Source organism: Oncorhynchus clarkii, chromosome 12 (genome assembly GCF_045791955.1).
Source record: "Oncorhynchus clarkii lewisi isolate Uvic-CL-2024 chromosome 12, UVic_Ocla_1.0, whole genome shotgun sequence".
Classification (NCBI taxonomy): domain Eukaryota; kingdom Metazoa; phylum Chordata; class Actinopteri; order Salmoniformes; family Salmonidae; genus Oncorhynchus; species Oncorhynchus clarkii.
The window spans coordinates 50,501,830-50,522,694 of record NC_092158.1 but is presented as its reverse complement, the minus strand read 5'-3'; the positions used below and the strand labels follow the sequence as shown (position 1 = coordinate 50,522,694).

The 20,865-nt window shown below is 43.2% G+C and overlaps 1 protein-coding gene across 1 annotated transcript in view; it reads left to right on the top strand.

Annotated features, from left to right (window-relative positions):
* Nucleotides 1-20,865, top strand: part of LOC139422477 (disks large homolog 2-like) — a 289,501-nt gene that overhangs the window by 14,596 nt on the left and 254,040 nt on the right. The window contains exon 2 of the mRNA XM_071173643.1: nt 3,179-3,327. Coding sequence (XP_071029744.1) covers nt 3,256-3,327 — 72 coding nt within the window. The 5' untranslated portion in view covers nt 3,179-3,255. The remainder of the gene's footprint in view (nt 1-3,178; nt 3,328-20,865) is intronic.

Sequence of the window (20,865 nt, the reverse complement as noted above, 5' to 3'; positions counted from 1 at the left end):
TCGAGGTTGACGCGTCAGAGGTGGGCGTGGGAGCCATCCTTTCTCAGCGCTCCCTCTCTGACGACAAGGTCCACCCATGCGCGTATTTTTCTCATCGCCTGTCGCCGTCGGAACGTAACTATGATGTGGGTAACCGCGAACTGCTCGCCATCCGGTTAGCCCTAGGCGAATGGCGACAGTGGTTGGAGGGGGCGACCGTTCCTTTTGTCGTTTGGACTGACCATAGGAACCTTGAGTACATCCGTTCTGCCAAACGACTTAATGCGCGTCAGGCGCGTTGGGCGCTGTTTTTCGCTCGTTTCGAGTTCGTGATTTCTTATCGTCCGGGCTCTAAGAACACCAAGCCTGATGCTTTGTCTCGTCTCTTCAGTTCTTCAGTAGCCTCCACTGACCCCGAGGGGATTCTCCCTGAGGGGCGTGTTGTCGGGTTGACTGTCTGGGGAATTGAGAGGCAGGTAAAACAAGCGCTCACTCACACTCCATCGCCGCGCGCTTGTCCTAGGAACCTTCTTTTCGTTCCCGTTCCTACTCGTCTGGCCGTTCTTCAGTGGGCTCACTCTGCCAAGTTAGCCGGCCACCCTGGCGTTCGGGGTACGCTTGCTTCCATTCGCCAGCGTTTTTGGTGGCCCACCCGGGAGCATGACACGCGTCGTTTCGTGGCTGCTTGTTCGGTCTGCGCGCAGACTAAGTCCGGTAACTCTCCTCCTGCCGGCCGTCTCAGGCCGCTTCCTATTCCCTCTCGACCGTGGTCTCACATCGCCTTAGATTTTGTCACCGGACTGCCTTCGTCAGCGGGGAAGACTGTTATTCTTACGGTTGTCGATAGGTTCTCTAAGGCGGCTCATTTCATTCCCCTTGCTAAGCTTCCTTCTGCTAAAGAGACGGCACAAATCATCATCGAGAATGTTTTCAGAATTCATGGCCTTCCGTCAGACGTCGTTTCGGACAGAGGTCCGCAATTCACGTCTCAATTTTGGAGGGAGTTTTGCCGTTTGATTGGGGCTTCCGTCAGTCTCTCTTCCGGCTTTCACCCCCAGTCTAACGGTCAAGCAGAACGGGCCAATCAGACTATTGGTCGCATCTTACGCAGTCTTTCTTTTCGTAACCCTGCGTCTTGGTCAGAACAGCTCCCCTGGGCAGAATACGCCCACAACTCGCTTCCTTCGTCTGCGACCGGGCTATCTCCTTTTCAGAGTAGCCTCGGGTACCAGCCTCCGCTGTTCTCATCTCAGTTCGCCGAGTCCAGCGTCCCCTCCGCTCAGGCTTTTGTCCAACGTTGCGAGCGCACCTGGAAGAGGGTCAGGTCTGCACTTTGCCGTTATAGGACGCAGACTGTGAGGGCTGCTAATAAGCGTAGAACTAAGAGTCCTAGATATTTTCGCGGTCAGAGAGTTTGGCTCTCCACTCAGAACCTTCCCCTTAAGACGGCTTCTCGCAAGTTGACCCCGCGGTTCATTGGTCCGTTCCGTATTTCTCGGGTCATTAATCCTGTCGCAGTTCGACTTCTTCTTCCGCGATACCTTCGTCGCGTCCACCCGGTCTTCCATGTCTCCTGCATCAAGCCCGTCCTTCGCGCCCCCGCTCGTCTTCCCCCCCCCCCCCCATCCTTGTCGAGGGCACACCCATCTACAGGGTCCGTAGAATTTTGGACATGCGTCCTCGGGGCCGTGGTCACCAGTACCTCGTAGATTGGGAGGGGTACGGTCCTGAGGAGAGGAGTTGGGTTCCCTCTCGGGACGTGCTGGACCGTGCGCTGATCGAGGATTTCCTCCGTTGCCGCCAGGTTTCCTCCTCGAGTGCGCCAGGAGGCGCTCGGTGAGTGGGGGGGTACTGTCATGTACTGTCATGTTGTGTCTTGTCTCTGTCCTTTCCCTTCACCCTGTCTCCCTCTGCTGGTCGTTGTTAGGTTACCTTTTCTCCCCCGCTTTCCCCCAGCTGTTCCTTGTCTCCTCTAACTACCCATTCACCCCGTTTCCCACCTGTTCCCTTTTTCCCTCTGATTAGGTCCCTATATCTCTCTCTGTTTCTGTTCCTGTCCTTGTCGGATTCTTGTTTGTTGTGTTTCATGCCTGAGCCAGACTATCGTCATGTTTGCTGTAACCTTGTCCTGTCCTGTCGGAATCTGCCGGTCTATCTGAGCCTACCTATGTTTGGTTATTAAAGAAGCTCTGTTTAAGTTAGTTCGCTTTTGGGTCCTCATTCACTCACCATAACACATCCAGAGTGATCATGGGCCTCTTGGCTGCATCTCTGATCAGTCTTCTCCTTGTATGAGCTGAAAGTTTAGAGGGACGGCCAGGTCTTGGTAGATTTGCAGTGGTCTGATACTCCTTCCATTTCAATATTATCGCTTGCACAGTGCTCCTTGGGATGTTTAAAGCTTGGGAAATCTTTTTGTATCCAAATCCGGCTTTAAACTTCTTCACAACAGTATCTCGGACCTGCCTGGTGTGTTCCTTGTTCTTCATGATGCTCTCTGCGCTTTTAACGGACCTCTGAGACTATCACAGTGCAGGTGCATTTATACGGAGACTTGATTACACACAGGTGGATTGTATTTATCATCATTAGTCATTTAGGTCAACATTGGATCATTCAGAGATCCTCACTGAACTTCTGGAGAAAGTTTGCTGCACTGAAAGTAAAGGGGCTGAATAATTTTGCACGCCCAATTTTTCAGTTTTTGATTTTTAAAAAAAGTTTGAAATATCCAATAAATGTCGTTCCACTTCATGATTGTGTCCCACTTGTTGTTGATTCTTCACAAAAAAATACAGTTTTATATCTTTATGTTTGAAGCCTGAAATGTGGCAAAAGGTCGCAAAGTTCAAGGGGGCCGAATACTTTCGCAAGGCACTGTACCTGACAAGGGCATTTGGCGATATGTCAATGATGTTCTCCTGCTATGGCATCTAATATCAGTACCAGTGATTTAATTTCACAAATTGCCCCCATTTATTTTGACCAATAAGGCTGTGATCGTCGGTTTAATCCAAGACCCCCATTTGCATGTACATCTGAAACGCAGCATGTTGACCTGCAGCAAATTAACGTCTGCTGACTTACACCGGAATTAGCGAAAGGCCTGTCGTGTGGCTGTTTTCATCCATATTTCCTCTCAAGAGACATTTCTAAGTATTGTATATGATCAAATGTGTATCCGTCATGTGTTTCACAGATATCCAGGAGATCTATGAGGTGACGCTATTGAACACCCAAAAGAGCTGCGAGCAGAAGCTGGAAGAGATCAACCACATGGCTGACAAGTGGGAGCAAACAGGCACGGGCTTCCCCACCACGGTGCTACAACATTCCTGCCCAACAGAGGTGAGCCTGATGGGACCTCAGAGTAGTGGGCATAGAAATATAATGAATCCTGCCAGTCCACCCAATAAGGAATAATTTACTTTGAATAGGAAGGCCGTTTCTCCTCCTTGTAGTTATGTGGCAGTGGTCCTATTTTACCAAAGAGGAAGCTAGATGACTTTAAAAAAACACTATGATATAATATCACAATAAGATACGTTTTTCGGTGTCATAGTCTAAGCAGTAGCGGTGTGTGGGTAAATTCACTTGAGAAGCCAAGCCAGGGGGAAAAAAAGCCAAATTACAACTTATGTGTTGTGATGTTTGCTCTGTAACCTGTTAGTTCATATGCCACTGGGATATACTGAATAGGCCTAAGGCCGAGACTAGAAGAAGACAACAGTCACACAGTGGCATAATGTTTGTTTCATTATAAAACCGGAGAGCAACATCTGTCCAGTGAAGTCCACAAAGCATATTGCATGTAACAAACAGTTACATGACCTAGATCAGTGGTTCCCAAACTTTTTATAGTACCCCTTCAAAACATTCAACCTCCAGCTGCGTACCCCCTCTAGCAACAGGGTCAGTGCACTCTCAAATGTTGATTTGTTGCCATCATTGTAAGCCTGCCATACACACACTATATGATAAATTTATTCAACATAAGAATGAGTGTGAGTTTGTCACAACCCGGCTCGTGGGAAGTGACAAAGAGCTCTTATAGGACCAGGGCACAAATAATAATATAATAATAATCGATAATTTTGCTCTTTATTTAACCATTTTACATATAAAACCTTATTTGTTTATCAAAAATGGTGAATAACTTGTCTAATCAACGTAAGCTTAATATGATGTGGTTGTCCATGGTACTGATTTCTGTGTGTGTAAGTAAAAAAAGCCATTGCCATCCTCGTCTCTTTCATGTTGCTGAAACAGTCTATGACTCTGTCATACAGTACACACTTTTAGTTTTAGTTGTGCTAGGCTACCTGGCTAAAATGCTCGCTAGCCTAACTTTCATGGGCAACGATGAGCCAGCTAGTTAACATTAGCCTACTCAGTGGCGATTTTAGCATGTAAATCTTGGTGGGGCAAAAAAAAAAATAGTGATGCATGCCAGTGTAACGGATGTGAAACGGCTAGCTTAGTTAGCGTGGGCGAGACCCTGAGACCTTGAAGTAGTAGTTCCCCTTGCTCTGCAAGGGCCGCGGATTTTGTGGAGCGATGGGTAACGATGCTTCGAGGGTGACTGTTGATGTGTGCAGAAGGTCCCTGGTTCGCGCCCGGGTATGGGCGAGGGGACGGTCTAAATTTATACTGTTACATTGATGCTGTTGACCCGGATTACTGGTTGCTGCGGAAAAAGGAGGAAGGTCAAAAGGGGGGTGAGTGTAACGGATGTGAAACGGCTAGCTTAGTTAGCGTGGGCGCTAAATAGCGTTTCAATCAGTGACGTCACTTGCTCTGAGACCTTGAAGTAGTAGTTCCCCTTGCTCTGCAAGGGCCGCGGCTTTTGTGGAGCGATGGGTAACGGTGCTTCGAGGGTGACTGTTGATGTGTGCAAAAGGTCCCTGGTTCGCACCCGGGTATGGGCGAGGGGACGGTCTAAACTTATACTGTTACACCAGCAAAGCCACTACACAACACAATACATTAATTGCACTATCACGGTGACAAATGGTGCCCTCAAACTGTTAGGGCCTACATAAAGCTGTCCCAACAGCAGTCCCAACATCTTACCACTGCTACACCTGGCTATCAGCAGAGCCTTGTCTGGCAGAGAAACTGTTTATTCAGCCTCATTTACTGACTTTAAAAAAACATAGCTGATATGGCTGACTTGCTTTAACAAATGTGGTTTCTACTGACAATTGAGATGTACAAACTATGGCATAAGGGGATGACAAGCAGATAAGAGGCAATCCTTAATTTCGATTAAGACATTAATGAGCGAACTAGGACGGACGTAGTCAATATAATATAAATTAAGAGGGGTAAATATACCAAATTATTAGGGCTACTAACATCTTGCTACCCAACATACACTTATGTATACTGTAGCTGAGAATGTAATACTATCTCCCTGGCATATTACATCATTTATACAGCAGCACACAATACATTTTTGGACCTTGTTGTGCTGTGCTCACTTGAACAGGAAGGTGTTTGCCGCGGTCCTTCTTGGGCAAATTTTGTCATCAAAGTCTGGCATTCTCTGGATTTATGGTGCTTTCAAAACAACTGGGAACTTTGAAAAAAACAAGGTTGAATCATGATGACGACATTGATCTTCAGGTCGTAGCTCTAGAAAGAGGCCGGATTTACAATTCCGAGTTGGATGACCTTTCAAAACTTCTTTTCTCATTCGGAACTCGTTTATTCCCGACTTCCCAGTTGAACTCACTGAAGTCAAGTTTTCACAGTTCCGAGTTAACAGTTGTTTTGAGCGCGGCACAATTCACGCTTCATTGACAGCATGGCCAATGTTGAATGTTTATCATTTTAAACTTGGAAAAGAGCCCCTTAATCCCCGATTTGGGACACACAGCCACTCCACTGAATAGCAGATTAGTGATTGCTTTGCAATACTTGCAGAGTTAACCACTGTCACTGATTCCTTCCAAACCACTCATTGTTGAATTTGCGATTTACAACTTGTTGTGTAATGTTAATGTCCAATGGCCGATGAGCACCGATGCGTTTTATCTCATTTCTGTTCCCATCAGTGACAGAACACTGAGCCAATCACGGCGCAACGTTCCATATTTTCTGCCGGCTGATTTCAGGACATTTTAGCCAAAAACCTGTTGCCTCTGCCAGGAGGCTGATACTTGACCGCAAGTGGATCTTCCAGCGAGACAATAACCCCAAGCACACCTCAAAATCCACAAAGAAATGGTTAATTGACCATAAAATCCAGACTTAGTCTCCAGACTTGAACCCTATTAAAAACCTGTGGTTTGAATTGAAGAGGGCAGTCCATAATGGCAGACTAGGATATCAAGGATCTGTAAAGATTATGTATGGAGGAATGGTCTAAATTCCCTCCCAATCTGTTCTCCAATGTGCATAAAACTTTTTAGGAAAAGGCTCAGTGGCAATAACAGGGGTGGCAATAATTTTGACGCCTTTCTTTTTGAGTGGAAAAAAGTATTACTTGTTAAACAATCTTTCTTTCAGCTATTTTATTAGTAGAAAATAATATAAGTTCCCAATTTTTTTGAGTATAAAATATAGCTTAGTATTTGTATTTTATACAGTATTTTTTGTTCATTTTTATCAAGGGTGCCAATAATTTTGGTCTTGACTGTATATACTTTGTTATATAATGTTGGCTGACCTGTTACACCTGACCCTTGTTACATTTAGCCCCGGTCTTCCCTATGCATTTAACGCCATTGGCGCCTGCTAATGTGCATAAACCAACCCGCTGCTAAAAACTCAGGTTCTAAAATGTTGCATTTGACTCATTTCTTGGATTTGAGAAATAAGTGTAGCTTAGTAACACTGGAATGCTCAGTGATCTTCTTTTAAGTGGCCATCGAAACTGCTTTCAAAGGTGCATTTTCCCGCGACTGCATTAAGAAGGTTGTAGGCTACAACGGCTGGGCATTCCTATTTCTCTCCCTGTGCGCCACTCACAATTTGAATGCACCCTCGAGGAATATTATTTTCTTGCATAGAATGTGACAGGCTGAACAATTGAATAGGTCAACCATTCTACTATGGCAGTGGTCACCAACCTTTTCTGAGCCTAAATCACGTTCTAAGTCAAAATGCAGGCCACTCAGATTTTTTTTTTTACTTAAAAAACATAAGCCTTGGCAACATGAACCTATTAAAAACACATATTTGTGCAGTAGGCCACAGGCCCAATACATTATCACTGAATATTGGATATGCTTGAATTTCCCTGCCAATCTCAGACTATTCAAAAATGTATATTTCAAAACTTGAGGTACATGATCACACTTGTAATATATCATAATTTGTTGTATTACATGTGAGGCACAGCTGAGTGAGCATACATTTCAATCATTTGGTTTCTTTATTTTACTAGACTGATGGTGCCTGCATCTGATGGCCAGTCTCAGTGGGGGAAGGGCATCAGAGGGTCGGCGTCTCGCAGTCGGACCGTCCCTCAGCTCTCTCCCCTCTTCTAAGACACCGTCTTCGAGCTGTCTTCGAGACACTGTCTTCGAGGCTGTTGGCCTCATGCACAAATTCATGTTGTTACTAGGGCTGTTGCGGTGACCATATTATGGTCACGGGTCATGAAGGCAGTCAAATTCCACATGACTCTTTAGTGACGGTAATTTGGCTTCTCGAAGCCAAGCTTCTCGAAGCCAAACTTGATAACTGCCTGGTACTCAGCAGTATTGTTCCACGAATCACTCTGACATCAATGCAAATGTATTCGAAAATCTAATGAAACACTTCACGAAAATCCATGAGCTCATGTTGAGCAACATTTCTATAGGCTATGCGATTGCGGGAGAAAACAGAGTGATGGCTGCTAATAAAAAGAGGAGGATCCCATCAGCTTTCGAAAGGGAAAGGGGGTTACCTAGTCAGTTGTACAACTGAATGCATTCAACTGAAAATGTGTCTTCCGCATTTTCCCAACCCCTCTGAATCAGAGACATGCGGGGGGGTTGCCATAATAGACATCCACGTCTTCTGCGCCCGGGGAACAAGGCTGACTATATTTATTTCTCAACTTTCCTAATATTTTAGCACGTTGCTTATATTTACAACAGGAGTATAGCCTACCTGGCTGGTATGAAAATAAACCACGGTGAAAAACGTTGTCCATTCACTATTTATGTGCTTAGATTAGTTATATTTTTTCCCGCTGCCCCTGTTTTGATGCAGGTGCATGATAATGGTTCATTCGAAATCAAAACAAATGTCACAACTATATGCAAAGACAAGATTAAATCAAGAATAGTCTGATGGGTGACAGTATTAGCCTATCACTTGTAAGTTAGATATTATCACTTGTGAATGATGCCCAGCATAAGAAACAATGCCTTTTTGTGTGTGACTTGTTTGAATCATAGTCGCACACCTCATATAGCCTAGCCCATAGGCCTATATGTTTTGTAAGGTTTGTATCACAACTAAAGTGGCCAAATAACTTCTTAAAATTAAGCCCATTAATCCACTTTACAAGGGGTGTAGAGCCTAACGCATACATAAGCAGCACGTGGGTTTCAAGTTTGGGAAGATAATTGTCCCATATGAATGCACCTTTATAATAAAAGCATTACATGCATAATTGCATTTGCAGTCACTTTTGATAATGGTGTTTTCCCGCTAATGGAACATTTGCGCTTATAGCCTACTGCCTTGTGCGTATTGCTGCGCTTATAATGTAAAGAAAAAGTCTAATAGTTTATCAACGTGAAATTCGAGGCATTATCAAGTGCTTGTCAAATTGTGAATGAGAGACTATTGGAGTGTGTACAGCCTGTGCAAAAAACAGCAGAGCTCATGCCTTTCAAGCATTATCGTTAGTCTCATCATGCAGCCTTACAATGTATTAAAAATCAAAACATATAGCCCAACGTTTGTAGAACAAATATAGTTACATTAATAACTCTAAATTAAGCATATATGAGGACCTATTTCTTTGTTAACCACCAGAATAGCTGCATGTGCGCACTCCCTTTAATCGTTTGGAGAAAATATTTATATTTTATTCAGCATTGTTCAATTGTATTCTTCATACTGTAAAATAATATAAAATAGTACCATGGAGTTATAAGGATATCTTGTCTGCTAAATGAACTAGTGTAGCCCACAGCCATTTGGCATAGCCACATCAGGACAACTCAGAGTATCAGAGTAGGCTGTTCTTTTCTTCTAAAATAGACTACATTTTCTTCATATCATGTTTCTTTAGACATGTCTAAAATAAATAATGGATTTATTGTGAAGGTGTAGGCTACATGGATTTATTAGATACTTTTTTTTAAATGGCTTGTATAGGCTATGTGTGGAAGCCAGGAGATGCTAAATGTGTTTGTTAATCAACGGTCAATTACCGTAAGACCGACACTTATTTGCTTGACAATCACCGCCACAGCCCTAGTTGTTACTCCCAGGGTTGGGGATCATATACATGTATATTTTAGATTTGATTACATGTAATCCATTACATTATGTAATCAATTATGTAATCCATTACATGTAAGCGATTGCAAAAAAAAACGGTAAATGTAATCCGTTACGTTACCAGCAAAAATATTGTAATCAGATACTTTTGAAAAACTAGATTACTTTGAGGATTACTGTTAAATTCTGAAAGGATGTTTGCAAAAAAGAATCGGACACTTTTTTGTTTTCTCAAAGACATTCAAATCAGCATTGAAAAAAGGCACAAGTTTAAGTTTGTTCCACCTGAGTGAGTCTGACCACAATTCAGAGACCACTATGATGACACACCAAATGTGTTTGATGGATCACAGGAAAAGAGCAGGAATAGGCTTTTGAAGGCTACAGTCCAAGCTATGTCTTCCAATGGTGCGACTGCTGTTGGCATCCAAAGATGATCCAACTTGAATAAACGCTTGGAGGTATGGATGACAGCAGTGGTGTAGTCTACAGCGATACGGATATCACTTATCAGCATAGCACATTGATGTGAATCACACTGCTGCTCTCTCATTTAGCTATTTGCATCTTACGAATTGTGGTTGTTGTGGATGGCTGTTCACAAATCTAAATGTGTATTTGAACCTAATAATGGATGAATTCAGGAAGTTTAAGCTGCCTACCAATCATTGTTTTTGAAACCAGTGGACAGCCAGTGAAAAATGCGCTCTTGCAATAGCTGCATAGGGCGGATCCCAGCCTATTGAATAAAAGTGGGGCTTTTATTGCTCAATCTAATTCATGCTGATTTGAAAAATATAAATCCATAGGCTTAATGGACACATGCTCAAACTCGCACACTTTTGATAGACTTAAAGGGGCAATCTGTAGTTGCTACATCTATTTTTGTACTTGTCAATTATAAATACAGTACCAGTCAAAAGTTTGGACACATCTGCTCATTCCAGGGTTTTTCTTTATTTTGTACTATTTTCTACATTGTGGAATAATTGTGAATACATTAAAACTATGAAATAACACACATGGAATCATGTAGTAACTAAAAAAGTGTTAAACAAATCAAAATATATTTTAAATTTGAGATTCTTCAAAGTAGCCACCTTTTTCCTTGATGACAGCTTTGCACACTCTTGGGATATCCTGTGGCGGGCTGGGCGCAGTGTGCGCTAATCAAGGTTGCCAGGTGCACGGTGTTTCCTCCGACACATTGGTGCGGCTGGCTTCCGGGTTGGATGCGCGCTGTGTTAAAGAAGCAGCGGCTTGGTTGGGTTGTGTATCGGAGGACGCATGATTTTCAACCTTCGTCTCTCCCGAGCCCGTACGGGAGTTGTAGCGATGAGACAAGATAGTAGCTACTAAAAACAATTGGATAACACGAAATTGGGGAGAAAACGGGGTAAAATATATATATATTTTTTAAAGTATATTTTAGCAACTACATTTACTTATGATACTTTTTCTCAAGTAGTATCTTACTTGGTGACTTTAACTTGAGTCATTTTATTTGAAGGTATCGTTACTTTTACTCAAGTATGAGAATTGAGTACTTTTTCCACCACTGTATATACCTGTTTCTATTGAGAGGTGGCTGTCCCACACCCTGACTCCTAAACTTCATGTTTGAAAATAAAGCAATTCATGATTTTTGTAATGTTTTCAACATTATTATTTCAATAGAACATCTTGAGTTGTTCTATTATTAAATAGAAAGATACTGATCTAATTAGTAGTTTATTTTATTTTTAAACTTTAAAAAAAAGGATGCTGTCCCACCGTTGGATGTTACCACTGAAGCACACACTGTACAATGTGTGTCTTAAGCCACACCCCTACAAATATCACCAGGGCTGCGTTGTGTACGTTTTTACATTATGGAACGTTCAATTAGTAACAATGGTGGCGGAGAAGAAGGCTGATGTTTTACGTGTCCCCAACCGATTGTGTTTTTTTGTTTGTTTATTTGTGTTGTTTGTAACTTATTTTTTTAAACTTATTTTGTACATAATGTTGCTGCTACCGTCTCTTATGACCGAAAATAACTTCTGGACATCAGGACTGCGATTACTCACAACGGACTGGCAAAATCCTTTTTTTCCCTTAACGAGTCTGACAGACCCGTGTCGGGTCATCTCGGGAACAGACCCAGATCGTTAAATGATATACTGCTTTCTCGGGAACAGACCCAGATCCCCATGATTTGCTTGAAGAGGAGGTGGCGAAAAAGGGCCCAGAGGGCGGGCTGCCGTCTGAGAATTCGTAGGCGATCGAATAAACTCCCACTTCCTTCCATTCTGCTAGCAAACGTGCTATCTTTGGAGAATAAAATAACATTTGATTTGATTTGAATGAAATAGATGACCTACGCGGAAGATTAAACTACCAATGGGACATTCAAAACTGTAATATCTTATGCTTCACGGAGTCGTGGCTGAACGACGACACTATCAACATACAGCTGGCTGGTTATACGTTCTACCGGCAGGATAGAACAGCAGCATCTGGTAAGACAGGGGGCGGCAGACTATGTATTTTTGTAAATAACAGCTGGTGCATGATATCTAAGGAAGTCTCGAGCTATTGCTCGCCTGAGGTAGAGTATCTCATGATAAGATGCAGACCACACTATCTACCTAGAGTTTTCATCTGTATTTTTCGAATCTGTTTACATACCTCCACAGTCAGAGGATGGCACTAAAGACAGCATTTAATGAGCTCTATTACGCCATAAGCAAACAAAAACGCTCACCGAGAGGCGCCGCTCCTAGTAGCCTGGGACTTTAATGCAGGGAAGCTTAAATCCGTCTTACCTCATTTCTATCAGCATGTTAAATGTGCAACCAGAGGGGAAAAAAACTCTACCACCTATACTCCACATACAGAGACGTGTACAAAGCTCTCCCTCGCCCCCCATTTGGCAAATATGACCATAATTCTATCCTCCTGATTCCTGCTTACAAGCTAAAATTAAAGCAGGAAGCACCAGTGACTAGGTCAATAAAAAAAGTGGTCAGATGAAGCAGATGCTAAGCTACAGGACTGTTTTGCTAGCACAGACTAGAAAATGTTCCGGGATTCCTCCGACATTGAAGAGTACACCACATAAGTCATTAGCTTCATCAATAAGTGCATCAATGACGTAGTCCCCACAGTGACAGTACGTACATACCCCAACCAGAAGCCATGTATTACAGGCAACATTCGCATTGAGCTAAAGGCCAAAGCTGCTGCTTTCAAGGAGCGGGACTCTAACCTGGAAGCTTATAAGAAATCCCACTATGCCCCCCGACAAACCATCAAACAGGCAAAGCGTCAATACGGGACTAAGGACGAATCGTACTACACTGGCTCTGAAGCTCATCAGATATGTGGCAGGGCTTGCAAACCATTACAGAATACAAAGCAGCCGAGATCTGTCCAGTGACACAAACCTACCAGACGAGAGCTTCAAGTTCCTTGGTGTCCATATCACCAACAAACTAACATGGTCCAAGCACACCAAGACAGTCTTGAAGAGGGCACAACAAAACCTATTCCCCCTCAGGAGACTGAAAATATTTGGCATGGGTCCTCACATCCCCAAAAGGTTCTACAGCTGGACCATCGAGAGCATCCTGACTTGTTGCGTCACTGCCTGGTAATGGCAACTGCTCGGCCTCTGACCACAAGGCACAACAGAGGGTAGTGCGAATGGCCCAGTACATCACTGGTGCCAAGCTTCCTGCCATCCGGGACCTCTATACCAGGGGGTGTCAGAGGAAGGCCCTAAAAGTTATCAAAGACTCCAGCCACCCTAGTCATAAACTATTCACTCTGCTACCGCACGGCAAGCGGTACCGGAGCACCAAGTCTAGGTCCAAGAGGCTTCTAAACAGCTTCTACCCCCAAGCCATACGACTCCTGAACATCTAATCAAATGGCATTCCAGAGTATTTGCCCCCCTCACCCTCTTTTACACCACTGCTACTCTCTGTTGTTATCATCTATGCATAGTCACTTTAATAACTCTACTTACATGTACATATTACCTCAACTAACCGGTGCCACAACACATTGACTCTGTACCGGTACCCCCCTGAATATAGTCTCGCTATTGTTACTTTACTGCTGCTCTTTATTTACTTGTTACTTTTATTTCTTATTCTTACCCATATTTGAACTGCATTGTTGGTTTGGGGCTCGTAAGTAATAATTTCACTGTAAGGTCTGTTGTATTTGGCGCATGTGACTAATACAATTTTATTTGATTGATTTGAATTAAACGGAAATGGTGCTGTACTGAACAACCATTTGAAAAAACTGGGAGTTGTTGGGGAATGCTGTCAGCATGGCCACTGCCCTTTTTTAAATACGTAATTCATTGCTTAATTCCACATCTCGCCGCACCCACTAAACGGATGCAAACGCACCTCACGTCTGTTCAAGAATGTACAACGTTTTGGGGAAATGTGTCATTCAGTACAAACCGTTCCGCAACATAGCAAATGTTCAAAATAGAGCTCTGTGGCCACTCACACCATTGTTGGGTTTGGCGTCAAAATGAGAATGCCTACCTCTCTCTTGCAACATTAGTGGCCTTTCTCTCTCAAAGGCCAATTAGCTAGTGCTACACAGTCCAGCACTCTGTTGCCGACACCGCTCTGTTGCTCTCCTGTTATTTCCTTGTTTGGAATAGCTTCAGAAAAGAGTAGCATGAAAGCCTGTCTTTGTCAGCAGAGTCATTTTGTGTGATGGGGCCAGGCCTGTGACATTATAATTAAAATCATTGAATGGAGAGAGCTGAAGGGGTGAGTGTTATAAATGCTTGCCATTTGATGAAAGCAAGAGTTTCCACAATGAGTCAGACTTCTTTTAATAAGTCCTCGAATTGGAGCTGGAGGTAGATCATTTCTAGATTTTTACCTGAATACTCTTTAGTACTGAGGCATACCCTGCAGTTCTGAATGAACACTCATTTGAGAAAGGCAATCTTTTTTAATAATTGTGCCGCAGCTACTTCAACACTGTAAAGGCAAGTTTAAGCCATGCAGGGGATCTTGCCTGTGATGGGATCTTTAAGAATTGACAAATTAGGAAGCGATTGTCACTCCTGTACAACAGTGTTCTTAATTTAGAAGAAAGACGCCAGATTGGTGCACATTCAAACAAATCTGATCTAACAAAGTGGATATTTGCCAAATCCGGGGTTGACATCCATACAAGCATAGAGACAGTCACCTGGAATGCCAGGTGAAAAGCCAGGTTAAAAGTTAATTTGTGGAACTGCTTTCTTTCTTAATGCGTTTGAGCCAATCAGTTGTTGTGACAGAAGATAGTCCATATTATGGCAAGAACAGCTCAAATAAGCAAAGCGAAATGACAGTCCATTATTACTTTAAGACATGATGGTCAGTCAATCTGGTAAATGTCAAGAACTTTGGAAGTTTCTTCAAGTGCATTCGCAAAAACCATCAAGCGTTATGATGAAACTGGCTCTCACCAGGACCGCCACAGGAAAGGAAGACCCAGAGTTACCTCTGCTGCAGAGGATAAGTTCATTAGAGTTAACTGCACCTCAGATTGCAGCCCAAATAAATGCTTCACAGAGTTCAAGTAACAGACACATCTCAACATTAACTGTTCAGAGTGAATCCGGCCTTCATGGTCGAATTTCTGCAAAGAAACCACTACTATCAAATTTATTGAAATCAATCAAATGTATTTATGATGCCCTTTTTACATCAGCCGATGTCACAAAGTGCTAAACAGAAACCCAGCCTAAAACCCCAAACAGCGAGCAATGCAGATGTAGAAGCACAGTGGCTAGGAACAACTCCCTAAAGAGGCAGGAACCAAGGAAGAAACCTAGAGAGGAACCAGGCTCTGAGGGGTGGCCAGTCCTCTTCTGGCTGTGCCAGGTGGAGATTATAACAGTACATGGCCAAGATGTTCAAACGTTCATAGATGACCAGCAGGATAAAATAATAATAATCACAGTGGTTGTAGAGGGTGCAACAGGTCAGCACCTCAGGAGTAAATATCAGTTGGCTTTTCATCGCCGATCATTCAGAGTTAGAGACAGCAGGTGCGGGAGAGAGAGAGTCGAAAACAGCAGGTCTGGGACAAGGTAGCACGTCCGGTGAACAGGTCAGGGTTCCATAGCTGTAGGCAGCAACACAACCAGGTGGACTGGGGACAACAAGGAGTCATCAGGCCAGGTAATCCTGAGGCATGGTCCTAGGTTTCAGGTCCTCAGAGAAAAGAGAGGGAGAAGAAGAGAGAGAATTAGAGGGAGCATACTTATATTCACACAGGACACTGGATAAGACAGGATAAATACTCCAGATATAACAGACTGACCATATCCCCCCGACACAAACTATTGCAGCATTATTACTGGAGGCTGAGACAGGAGGGGTCGAGAGACACTGTGGCCCCGTCCCACTATACCCCCAGACAGGGCCAACCAGGCAGATATAACCCCACCCACTTTGCCAAAGCACAGCCTCACATCGCTAGAGGGATATCTTCAACCACCAACCCTGAGACAAGGCCACAATTTTCTCCCCCATGGCACAAACCCGAGGGGGGCGCCAACTCGGACAGGAAGATCACGTCAGTGACTCAACCCTCCTAGGGATGGCATGGAAGAGCACCAGTGACTCAGCCCCCGTTATAGGCAGAGACTTACTTGGGCCAAGAAACACAAGCAATGGACATTTTTTTAAATGTATTTTTAATTTAACCTTTGTTTAACTAGGCAAGTCAGTTCTTATTTACAATGATGGCCTACCCCGGCCAAACCTTAACCCAGACGATGTTGGGTCAATTGTGCACTGCCCTATGGGACTCCCAATCTCAGCCAGTTGTGTTACAGCCTGGAATCGAACCAGGGTCTATAGGGACGCTTCTAGCACTGAGATGCAGTGCCTTAGACTGCTGCGCCACTCGGGAGCCCCTCAAACATTAGACCGGTGGAAATCTGTCATTTGGTCTGGTGAGTCCAAATTTGAGATTTTTGGTTCTAACCGCCGTGTCTTTGTGAGACGCAGAGTAGGTGAACGGATGATCTCCACATGTGTGGTTCCCATTGTGAAGCATGGAGGAGGAAGTGTGATGGTGTGGGATGCTTTGCTGGTGACACTGTCAGTGATTTATTTAGAATTCAAGGCACATTTAACCAGCATGGCTACCACAGCATACTGCAGCGATATGCCATCCTATCTGGTTTGCGCTTAGTGGGACTATCATTTGTTTTTCAACAGGACTATGACCCCCAAAAATGTTTGGTTACTACATGATTCCATATGTGTTATTTCATAGTTTTGATGTCTTCACTATTATTCTACAAAATAGAAAATAATACAAATAAAGAAAAACCCTTGAATGAGTAGGTGTGTCCAAACTTTTGACTGGTACTGTATGTTTACATTTTTACCTTTATTTAACTAGGCAAGTCAGTTAAGAACAAATTATTATTTTCAATTACAGCCTAGGAACAGTGGGTTAACTGCCTGTTCAGGGGCAGAACGACAGATTTGTACCTTCTCAGCTCGGGGATTTGAACTTGCAACCTTCCGATTACTAGTCCAACGCTCTAACTACTAGGCTACCCTGCCACCCTGGTTGAAGTCGGAAGTTTAGATACACCGTAGCCAAATACATTTAAACTCCGTTTTTCACAATTCCTGACATTTAATCCTAGTAAAAATGCCCTGTGTTAGGTCAGTTAGCATCACCATTTTATTTTAAGAATGTGAAATGTCAGAATAATAGTAGAGAATGATTTATTTCAGCTTTTATTTCTTTCATCATATTCCCAGTGGGTCAGAAGTTAACATGCACTCAATTCGTATTTGGTAGCAGTGCCTTTAAATTGTTTATCTTGGGTCAAATGTTTCGGGTAGCCTTCCACAAGCTTCCCACAATAATTTGGATGAATTTTGGCCCATTCCTCCTGACAGAGCTGTTGTAACTGAGTCAGGTTTGTAGGCCTCCTTGCTCGCACACGCTTTTTCAGTTCTGCCCACAAATGTTCTATTGGATTGAGGTCAGGGCTTTGTGATGGCCACTCCAATACCTTGACTTTGTTGTTCTTAAGCCATTTTGACACAACTTTGGAAGTATGCTTTGGAAGACCCATTTGCGACCAAGCTTTAACTTCCAGACTGATGTCTTGCGGTTTTTCCTCCTCATGATGCCATCTATTTTGTGGAGTACACCAGTCCCTCCTTCAGCAAAGCACCCCCACAACATGATGCTGGTGTTCTTCGGCTTGCAAATCTCCCCCTTTTTCCTCCAAACATAAAAATGGTCATTCTGGCCAAACAGTTCTATCTTTGTTTCATCAGACCAGAGGACATTTCTCAAAAAGTACAATCTTTGTCCCCGTGTGCAGTTGCAAACCATAGTCTGGCTTTTTTATGGTTGTTTTGGAGAAGTGGCTTCTTCTTTGCTGATAGGCCTTTCAGGTTATGTCGATATAGGATGCATTTTATTGTGGATATAGATACTTTTGTACCTTTTTCCTCCAGCATCTTCACAAGATCCTTTGCTGTTGTTCTGGGATTGATTTGCACTTTTCGCACCCAAGTACATTCATCTCTAGGAGACGGAATGCGTCTCCTTCCTGAGTGGTATGACGGCTGCGTGGTCCTATGGTGTTTATACTTGCGTACTATTGTTTGTACAGATGAGCCTGGCACCTTCAGGCGTTTGGAAATTGCTCCAAAGGATGAACCAGACTTGTGGAGATCTACAATTTTTTTCTGAGGTCTTAGCTGATTCCTTTTGATTTTCCCATGATGTCAAGCAAAGAGGCATTGAGTTTGAAGGTAGTTCTTGAAATACATCCACAGGTACACCTTCAATTGACTCAGATGATGTCAATTAGCCTATCAGAAGCTTCTAAAGCCATGACATAATTTTCTGGAATTTTCCAAGCTGTTTAAAGGCACAGTCAACTTAGTGTATGTAAACCTCTGACCCACTGGAATTGTGAGACAGTGAAATAATCTGCCTGCAAACAATTGTTGGAAAAATGACTCGTGTCATGCACAAAGTAGACGTTCTAACCAACTTGCCAAAACTGTAGTTTGTTAACAATAAATGTGTGGAGTGATTGAAAAACACGTTTTAATGACTCCAACCTAATTGTATGTAAACTTCCAACTTCAACTGTATGTTTAGATCTGAAACTAATATACTGTTCAAAAGCCCTTAGTGTTAAAGGAGTGTGGATGTGTCAGTTTAGTAGATGCATGGGGCTAAATGAAGGGATTGTACAGGGGACTTTGAACTCTGAGATGGGTTCACCTGTCCTACTACCATGTAGGCTATGGGAGCAGTTCTTTTCCACTGTTATCAACCAGGCAGTTGGAGCCCTGAACACTGATTGGCTGAAAGCTGTGGTATATCAGACTGTATACCGGGGGTATGACTTACTTGTTTAATGATCTAATTAGGTTGGTAACTAGTTCATAATAGGAATAAAGCACCTCAGGGTTTTATGGTATATGGCCAATATGCCACGGCTAAGGGCTGTATCCAGGCACTCCACGTTGCATCGTGTTTAAGAGCAGCCCGCAGCTGTGTTGTTTTGGCCTTATTTCACACCCCATCGGGCCTTATTGCTTCATTCTACAACAGGATCCCTACGTAGAAAGTGACACAAAGCAGGTTGTGGCCTCTGCAAGCTTTCTGTCCACTGGCCAACACTGTCTTTTCTGCATTGAGTTGGTTTACCTAACGCTCTGGGGTGAAGTTTCTCCCGGGTCCAGATCTAGAATAAACTTTCCCTCCCCCAATCTTAACCTTAACCAAGGGAAAATTGCTAAATTGATCTCAGATCAGCATCTAGGGGAAGCTTCACCCTACACCTTATACCTAACATCCTAGTTACATTTGTGAAGAAAGAGCCTGAAAAGTCTGGCTACGTTATGTCCCATGTCTTCACTCCGTCTTCTCATTTGGGTCAGAAATCTCACAACAATAATGTGATGTCCGTGTTGTTATTTTGTTCCGTGTTCCGAAACACATGGCAAGTATATTAAGCTATGCTAAATAAATTGAAGGCGTATCAACATTCGTGGTAGAGTGTTTTTGATGCAATCTGGTACAGTGTTTTTGATCCCACTATTTGTTATTTTGCTACACAAGATGCAGTCTTTTTAAAAATATTTTCCTTGAATTCATTTGAAGTGAGCACAGTTTCCTTGGACACATTTTAAATGCAAGAATGAGAGCATAGATGGTGAGTGAACAGAGTGAGACTGATTGGAGTGGGGATTTAGGGTTGGTATAAGACTTACAGTGCCTTGCGAAAGTATTCACCCCCCTTGGCGTTTTTTCTATTTTGTTGCATTACAACCTGTCATTTTTATTTGGATTTCATGTAATGGACATACACAAAATAGTCCAAATTGGTGAAGTGAAATGAAAAAAATTACTTGTTTCAAAAAATTCCGAAACATTCAAAATGTAAAAGTGGTGCGTGCATATATAGTCACCCCCTTTTACTATGAAGCCCCTAAATAAGATCTGGTGCAACCAATTACCTTCAGAAGTCACACAATTAGTTAAAGTCCACATGTTTGCAATCTAAGTGTCACATGATCTCAGTATATGTTCTGAAAGGCCCCAGAGTCTGCCACACCACTAAGCAAGGTGCACCACCAAGCAAGCGGCACTGTGAAGACCAAGGAGCTTTCCAAACAGGTCAAGGACAAAGTTGTGGAGAAGTACCGGTCAAGGTTGGGCAATAAAAAAATATCTGAAACTTTGAACATCCCACGGAGCACCATTAAATCTATTATAAGAAATTGTTAAGAATATGGCACCACAACAAACCTGCCAAGAGAGGGCCGCTCACCAAAACTCACGGACCAGGCAAGGAGGGCATTAATCAGAGAGGCAACAAAGAAACCAAAGATAACCCTGAAAGAGCTGCAAAGCTCCACAGTGGAGATTGGAGTATCTGTCCATAGGACCACTTTAAGCCATACACTCCACAGAGCTGGGCTTTATGGAAGAGTAGCCAGAAAAAAGTAAGCAAACATGTTTGGTGTTCACCAAAAGGCACGTGGGAGACTCCCCAAACATATGGAAGATGGTACTCTGGTCAGATGAGACTAAAATTGAGCTTTTTGGCCATCAGGGAAAACGCTATGTCTGGCACAAACCCAACACCTCTCATCACCCCGAGAACACTATCCCCACAGTGGAGCATGGTGGTGGCAGCATCATGCTGTGGGAATGTTTTTCATAGGCAGGGACCGGGAAACTGGTCAGAATTGAAAGAATGATGGATGGCGCTAAATACAGGGAAATTCTTGAGTGGAAACCTGTTTCAGTCTTCCAGAGATTTGAGACTGGGATGGAGGTTCACCTTCCAGCAGGACAATAACCTTAAGCATACTGCTAAAGCAACACTCGAGTGGTTTAAGGGGAAACATTTAA